General features: G+C 40.6%; 1 protein-coding gene across 1 annotated transcript; it reads right to left on the minus strand.

Annotated features, from left to right (window-relative positions):
• Window positions 1-160: 160 nt before the first annotated feature.
• On the minus strand, window positions 161-4,636 carry gosr2 (golgi SNAP receptor complex member 2). Its single transcript, XM_034090051.2, has 6 exons — window positions 4,431-4,636; window positions 4,134-4,198; window positions 2,446-2,554; window positions 1,849-1,981; window positions 1,470-1,610; window positions 161-978 (listed from the first exon to the last, which is right to left on the minus strand). The coding sequence occupies exons 1-6, from the start codon at window positions 4,457-4,459 to the stop codon at window positions 817-819; spliced, it is 639 nt and encodes a 212-aa protein (XP_033945942.1). The 5' UTR covers window positions 4,460-4,636; the 3' UTR covers window positions 161-816.
• Window positions 4,637-8,158: the final 3,522 nt, after the last annotated feature.

Below are 8,158 nucleotides of genomic sequence, written 5' to 3' on the forward strand. Positions count from 1 at the left end.
TTGACATTTACATGTCTAATGTGTAATTGTAAAGTGCTTTGAGCACCTGTAAAAGCGCTCTAATTAAAAAATGTAATTTATTATTATTATAATATTGATATATACAGTTAATTCACTTTGTTCCTGTTACAAGACGAGTCAGTTGAAGCTATACAAAATGTAATGAAACATGTTTTGTTTATTAAGAGAATTAAGTCACTCACATAGTGAGATTTTACCCAAGGTTACATCCTAGAGAAACTATATAAACAATAACAAATTAACTGCAGTTTACATTACAGATTGTTGTTGCAACCCTGTTATTTAAAACACATAACACAAAAACATCTTTAGGGATTATTCTTGAGATGCCTTATAATGAAACATGGAGAATTGTATGTATTTCTATGAAGGCAGAATAACATTACAGACAGATTCAGGAGCAAATCCCAGAAAGAGATTTTCACTGGAGAGGAGAGCAAGTTGAGCGAAGATCAGTGTGAATTCTTTAGAAAAAGCCATTTGGGTCCATTCACAAGAGTGATTGACAGCATCGGAGTGGTTTGGATAAAAACAGTAGAATATGAATTTGAGACAGAGTTCAATGCTCGTTTGGAGCTTCAAGTGGAATAAAATACTGAATGTAATCAAGGGCTTCACTGTTTCTCATGTGCCAATAATAATTTAAATGGTGGAAAAAAAACTAATGGCACAATTTATTTCAAGAAATGTAGTCAAATCTAATAAAAATTAAGTTCTTTCATATCATGAGGGATGATGTCATGCATAAATGTCCATGACAGATCAAAAAACGCCCGCTGTGATTGGACACGGGGGTCAGGCCAGGTATCTGATCACCAGGAACATGAAGACGCAGGTCAGCAGCATGCCTCCAACCATGATGAGCTTATCCTGGGTGGCTCTCCTCTCTATCAGTCTCATCACTGTGTTAGACAGGCCCAGCATGTTAGCCACATCCAGCATCTTCTTATGGGTCCCCTGTGCAGAGCCAAAACAGAGCCATGTAAACACTAATGATCACACAAGTTAGATTAAGCCATAAATACAACATGTTATGGACAATTCAGGCATTATATGAACACAGTGTAATTATCGAAACTAATTAGTTTGATTTTGGTTGACATTGAGTGCCAACACCCTGTCTGACGCGCCACTCCGTCAGAAGTCTCTCATGGCGAGACAACCGCGCCATGAGTGCTGATCAGCAGACACACCCTGATAAGACGAGGCCTGAGGCACAGCCAGGAAGACCATCTCCTCCCTGGAAACAAGGACTCACCCTCTAGCCGAGCATACGCACACTAACAATAGGACCATTATGTGTACACCAGAAACTGGGTCAAGCATCATACAACTTAAACAGCAGAACCATCAAATGTAACCTTTTGAACTGGCACCATTATTTAGAAAAAAGGGAGGGGAAAGATAGAATTAGTTTGCCTATTTTGTATAAAGTCATATGCACTCACCTTCAGTGTAGATCTCTGGTCTCTAATACTGTTGAGCATGCTACTGCCGCTGCCCAGGAGGTCGTCCATGCCACTGTGTGCGTTTTGCAAGTTGGAGTTTAACTGTAGGGTCTCATCTATGGGGATGGAGGTATCTGCGTCCTATTGAACAAAAATATAATTCCACTTTATCATCCTGAGTTATCACATGCTCCACGGCGGAAACGAGCACGTGGAGATGAAAAATCAAAGTTCATGGAGCGCTATCACATTTTCACCAACACGTTTTTATCAGAGGACTTGGACCTTTGTATGCTGCATTCAGGTGCAACAAAGGGAACTTTACTGTGCCAAACAGTATTGTTTTGTATTGCTTGCCACCCTGTTTTCAGGTACTTACATTGGTGGTGAAGGTGCGGCTCATGAGCTCCTCCCGGTCTCGATCCTGGGCCTCTCTGGCGTAGCGTCGCTGCTGGAAGTTTTGCAGGGCGGTGCGAAGGTGCTGGACATCATACTTCAGCTGGTCCACTCGCCTGAGGGAAAGCAAATAAAGAACACTAGTGATTCATCGTTGATATGAAGTTGGAAAACGCTCCACAGCATATTTTATGCGTCATTGCACCTCAGTTTATTGTAACTATTTGTAATTGTTCGGCTGATGAGAACATCTTTCCCCCCTCAGATCTCATGTGGTGTTTTTCACGGTCTCCATGGCTTCACTCGGACCCAACTGGAGCTGTACTGAGATCTGAGGAGTGATGTGGGATGGGGTGTACCGTGTCCCCTAAGGCCTGTTTACCCAGCTCAGAAACGAGTCTTCGCCCAATGCAGCAGGAATGCTGGTGATGACGGGGCTCCTGAGGAAATGTTTTCATAGAGCCATGTCGCCACAGGGCTACGCATCTCCTCTTCTACACCCTGTGCTGTGCCTTTATGAGATATGGCTTGTCCCTGCCAGCTCTGGGGCTCACCATCAATTGGGCCACTGCAAACTCACAATTTGGCGTTCTGGCGGCGGTTTGGTGGCTCCTTGCTGGCCAGGATCTCCAGGCGTTCAAGATGATTGAAGATCTGGTCGGTTCTAGCCTGTAGCTCATTCTCTAACACTTGAATAATGAGAAAAATAATACAATAAATATGGTATAATTGCAAGAAAGAAGACTTAATTTATCATTTTGATCCATTCAACATAAATGTAATACATGTGTCTGAAAGTTAGATTTACTATTCCTTTCTGAGTGTTTATTCCAGAGTGACTTCAGTGGTTTTAATTAGCAGAATAACTGTCTTTTATTAGTTAGGCGCCAACTAATAATAGTTGTCCTGTTTTTTGATTATCCATTTTTCATTTAGTCCATACAATGTCAGAACATTGTGGGAAATGGCTACCCCATGTCTAATGGGATTGGATTTAAATGGCTCTTTTTGTCAGTCCAAATTGAATAGGTATTCAGTTTAGAAAACAGGAAATAAAACAGAGAAAATAAGGCAATCTTCATAATTGAGAGCTTAGCATTTTCTGCTATTTCAGTATGAACAAATCTTTTATCAATTATTTAGTTTAGTAGGTGATTATTTCTCTGTCCATTAATACCCATTAGTCATGAATGCTACATCCTCTTCTGGGTTAAAACACAAGTTGATGTCACACTTTAGGAAGGGGGGGGAGGAGAGGGAGGGTTGTCTACTGCCTGGCTCCCACCATTATCTAGAAGAAGCCCTCCCAGCTTCAGTCACTGCACCCACCCTGCTCCTTCCTGTCCTGGCACCAGCCTGGCCCACCACTGATTTGAGTCGGCACCAAACACAGAGAACAATCCTCCAGAGACACCACCTCCCCTCCTTTCATTCTGTCATTATATCAGGGGAGGCAGCCATAACAAGGAGTCTGCACTGAATTAGAATGTAAGGATTTAAAAAGAACAAACGAGCTAGAAGTGGTGGCATCAACAAAAATAGTTAGTGCTGGCTTTTGAGATAATATCCTATACCCTAATAAATGAGGTTGAAACGATTGAACACTATTGTCTGAGCATTAGGGTAAAGTGGTCATCCTGCACTAAACTAACATATTGTTCATATGTATTATCATATTTTTTATAGCATTTCTTCTTATATGTTGTTGTAGCCTACTTTTTCTATTCTTTTTCCCCCCATTCTGTTTATGTTCTTGCATTTTTTATTTCTCTCAACATCATTGTATGCAAACAAAGGCACATTTCTTGTTAGAAACCCTACTTGGATATAAAACCTTCTGATTCTAATTGTGTGTCCAAGCTCATAACTCAGGCGAGTGGGTGCCTATATTGTTAATTGTTTGTTACATGTTGATGTGTTAAATAAGGAGACACTTTCTATGTAGTATATAGCTCTTTGAAACTGTCACAAAAGCAGGTTGGTTATGGTAAAGGAAGGACATATTATAATATGATAATGGGGTGGACAATATTACATGAACACTATTCAAACATCTTCTTAAGATTATAATTGGACATCTGGCAGTGGTATGTTTGACATATGGTAAATCTGTTATTTTGATTAACTTTAGTTTATTGTTTTAACTTATTGTCAGTGTGCTTGTATTTATCTTTTAGTACAAGTCAATCCTCACCTACTTTATAAATGACTGCATTAACACTAATATTCATAAAAGTGGGACAGTTAAACGGTGTAGCTTCTACTCACAGTGGACTGACTGACGATCCGTCCTCTCCAGATTTCCCATATAAGACTGCACCTCCTGGATTTGTCTAAAGAAGAATAAAACATAACGTTAATGGATCGGAACAAACACAGTACATAACTGCAAACCCGATAACATTAATGGACGTGAACAATCATCTTTGTGAAGCTTTTAGCGACCATATAAACCCCACAAAGGTGATATTTCTTTGCTAAATTTCAATCAAATGAAGTTCAATCGCATGTAATTAGCTCGTTAGCTATCTGAGAGTCTACAGTTTCCATAGAAGATACACTTACTTGTTTGTCTGATGGTAAAGCGCCTCCATCTTCCGCGATTTGTTGGAGTTTCCTCCGTGTTTCTTTATGTGTTGTAACTTTGCTTTATTCTCATATAACACCGTTATTATTCTGACAGGTGTCTGGGCTAGCTAGCTAGCCAGCTAACGGTGGTAGAGTGTACACGTCATCAGCTGAGCGTTTGTGTACGGAAATGGGAAAGCGGAAGTTGTGCAGCGTCACCTGTTGATAGAAAGAGAGTGCGGCGGGAAAATACAGAGAGCTCACTCTGCCTTGATTTTTAGAAACGGAGTTGCAGATATAGTTGCTCAGGTGGCAGCTGTTTCTCAGACATTGTATTGAGGTAATGCAATGTTTAAAATATTTGAGAAGGTCGTTTCATAGATCTTTTTTGACAAGAGTAGTTTGATATATGTTTTTAGTTTTTGAATTAACGATCTTCGCTCGTACATTATGTAGAAACGCAATCAGTAGCAGACACATTGATAAGCAACCTAACCATGGATATTTAGCTTTATGAATTATTCTTCTTGGTTTGTGTACTGTCATCGACCTACACAAGGTATGGTGGAGCAGCTTTCTGTTTTTATGCACCAAGACTTTGGTGAAAACACCCATCACAAAGAACACAAGCAGCTTCTATTTGTAGTTCAAGTAGCCATCTTGTATCTTGTTTTTTAACTTGTTAGGACTTTATTTTTAGGTTATACTGTTTGTGTCTTTGTGTTGTTTATTTCTCTTGTAAGCATTCTGAGCCGCATTTTATGTTTTGCAAAATACTATATAATTTTTTATAACGCTTATTTTTAATCCTTAATCCTTTGATACATTGCTAAGGTAAATCTGTAGGAAGTGCTATGTTCCCCAGCTTAATATCCTCTTTAAATTACACATTGAGGAGACTTTTATTCTCATTTAAAAATAACATCATATCAAATGTTCAGTGTATGAATCCCCGGGTCAATATATTGCAATCGCTCTCCCACAGCCTCAAATTTGATGGCAAGACCGTTTTCTTTACTATAGACATTGTCATCCCCACAGTGGCTGAATGGATTTTTGACCATTTTGTCCACTTGTGCAAAAATAGCTCATCTCTTAATGAGGTCTCTGGGAACAAAACACCAAATGATACCACTGAATGTCATGCAGACACTGAATCCAGGTATGATGGCTGACAACCCCCTTTGTGAACAAGTCGACATTTCGCTGAGGTCATTCAATTGATGCTAAACTTCCCAAATTTAAATCTAGGCTGCAGGCAATATTTTCCATTATATTTGATATTCTCTTCAGCGTAGTAGCTGACAGGTGTGATTGCAGAGATCCTTCCCCCTAACCTAAGACAAACTCTGAGAGCATATAGCATAATCTGTTGACATGTAGACATGTGACAGGAAAGACTCTGTGTAACATGTCCTGGGGCTATAGCTTTTGTCAGCTCGCCCTGATTCAGTCTAATAAGGCTATCCTCTTTTTCCACAGATAGGTGTCAGGATATTCCTGCCTGTCCATCCAGAGGCTTTCTTTTAGCCTGCGGTCAGAGACACCAAAACTAATGATATCAAACTTCCCAGTAAGTCCCCGCATACGATGGAGAGGATGTCAGTCAGAGGAAGTGTGTTTGTGAGTACTGTGTGAAAGTGGCATGATAGGACTTCCCAGAACAAGCTTTGAGAATTTCACAGCAGTTCCTTGGTGATTTACTGTGAGGAAAATCATCCCGGGGCGCTGCCTGGCACCTTCACAAAACCACATCTCAATCACCTCGATCCAAGCCTCCATCACGGTGCAGGAGCCAGCAAAGTAGACTCAAGCATCATTATTAGTGCAGTGAGCTGTTTCAAGCTCCTGTGTGCCAATGATAGCCGTATTTGTTTACCTCCTTTAGCACAGCAATCACAAGTCGGCCCAGATAGTCTTCCGCGGCTGCCTGATGGTACTTGAGTTGATGGTTGTATCTTCAGGCTAGACACTTCTCAACAGAGGTCCTTTTCACCCACCCCCACATGTCAGCAACCTTGGGATCTGTTCATGCCACTTCTTGCTCTTGCTGTTCACCATTTTCGGTTGTCATAACACATCCCCAGGGCAGTGGTTAGATGTGCAAGGCTTTAACCTGTTGCTCAGGAAAGAGGTGGAAGAAGGGAGAAGTAAGGCCCCCCTTCTAAACGTTTCCAAACAGTACAAATGCACATTTACCTCTCTCTCTGCGCTCTCTTTCTGAAGGTCGTGGGGTTCTCTCTGTCTGTCCTTTATCTCTCAGCCCTGAGGAAAGGATGAGATGAGCTTACTGGTTTTCCTCCACACCTGAGCACCACGGGCACATACTAGAATCCAGACTCCAGGTGTGGAGTGCGATCACGCCACTCCAACTGACCGAGAGCTCACATGTGGTTACACCAGTTCGTCACTACCTTAGTGTTATGCACATGCACGATGCAAAGCTTGGGTTTTGTCCAGCTATTACCTCCACCAAGGAAACTACATCTTAGTTCCCTTTTGTGTTTGTGTATAATTTTATTTATTTTTTGTACAGATTTCAAAGCAAAATACAGATTGAATATTGGATTATTCCTTTTTCCTCATGAATTAGTGCACTTCATTAGTGCAAAACTATTACATATTTTACTTAAGTAAAATTAGCAATACCAAAGAGTGAAAATAATAATAAAGTCCTGTAGCCCAGAACAGTCAAACCAGATGTTGGCTCTTGGGAGTGCCTTTGCAGGTTTACGTTACCTATGGGTCAACGTAGTTCTTTGTCTCACTGATAAAGAGAGGGGTGAGAAGAAGGGTATTTTAGTTGGTTGCAATCTGCAACCTCACCACTAGATGTCACTATATAGTATTTTCAAATATATTCAGGTTAAACATCTCTGGTATTATCAGCAAAGTGCAGTTTAATTATTAAATATTATAAATGTAATATTATTGTGGATTTGTTTACATATAAGCAGTATTTTGAATAGTGTTAAGGAATAGCTAACTTTAAATATTTACATGGAGATAAGCCCCGAATATTCGCATCACTCTAATCGCTCAAGTCTCACCGCAGCTGTCAGCTGTGTTTACTCCTGTCATTCAAACAAGACGCGCTGGAGAGGGGGCGGGGCTTATATCCATGCAAATACTTTGGTAGATACCAAGTTGGTATTACCAACTACAAGCTGCAGCTGATTCAGAACGCCGCTGCTCGAGTCCTCACTAACACTAAGAAAGTGGATCACATCACTCCTGTTCTGAAGTCTTTACACTGGCTTCCTGTGTGTCAAGGAATAGATTTCAAAATACTGCTGCTGGTTTATAAAGCATTGAATGGTTTAGGCCCAAAATACATTTCTGACCTACTGCTAAATGATGAACCATCCAGACCTCTCAGGTCTTCAGGGACTGGTCAGCTTTCTGTCCCCAGAGTCAGAACTAAACATGGAAAAGCAGCGTTCAGTTATTATGCTCCAAATATCTGGAACAAACTCCCAGAAACCTGCAGGTCCGCTGCAACTCTGACTACTTTTAAATCCAGGCTGAAGACTTTTCTTTTTGTCGCTGCTATTCATATCTTAGACTGCACTGCAACTTTTATCCATGTATTTCTTCTTTTAATGTTTTAAATTTAAACGTAATTAAACTCCATGACATTTATGAGAGGGACTGCTCGAAAGTAGGATATTTGGGATATCCGTCGTAGCCAGGGTTTACGATCAGTTTTTGGGTGATTTGTACTG

The sequence above is a fragment of the Pseudochaenichthys georgianus genome, chromosome 8 (assembly GCF_902827115.2).
Source record: "Pseudochaenichthys georgianus chromosome 8, fPseGeo1.2, whole genome shotgun sequence".
Taxonomy (NCBI): domain Eukaryota; kingdom Metazoa; phylum Chordata; class Actinopteri; order Perciformes; family Channichthyidae; genus Pseudochaenichthys; species Pseudochaenichthys georgianus.

What these genes read in the sequence shown, in the direction of transcription:
- gosr2 (XM_034090051.2), bottom strand. Translation starts at nt 4,459, where the DNA reads ATGGAGGCGCTTTACCATCAGACAAACAA. An exon ending in GGATCGTCAGTCAGTCCACT is followed by an intron (nt 2,555 to 4,133) that starts GTGAGTAGAAGC and finishes TCATTATTCAAG; the next exon opens with TGTTAGAGAATGAGCTACAG. An exon ending in GCCGCACCTTCACCACCAAT is followed by an intron (nt 1,611 to 1,848) that starts GTAAGTACCTGA and finishes TTTGTTCAATAG; the next exon opens with GACGCAGATACCTCCATCCC.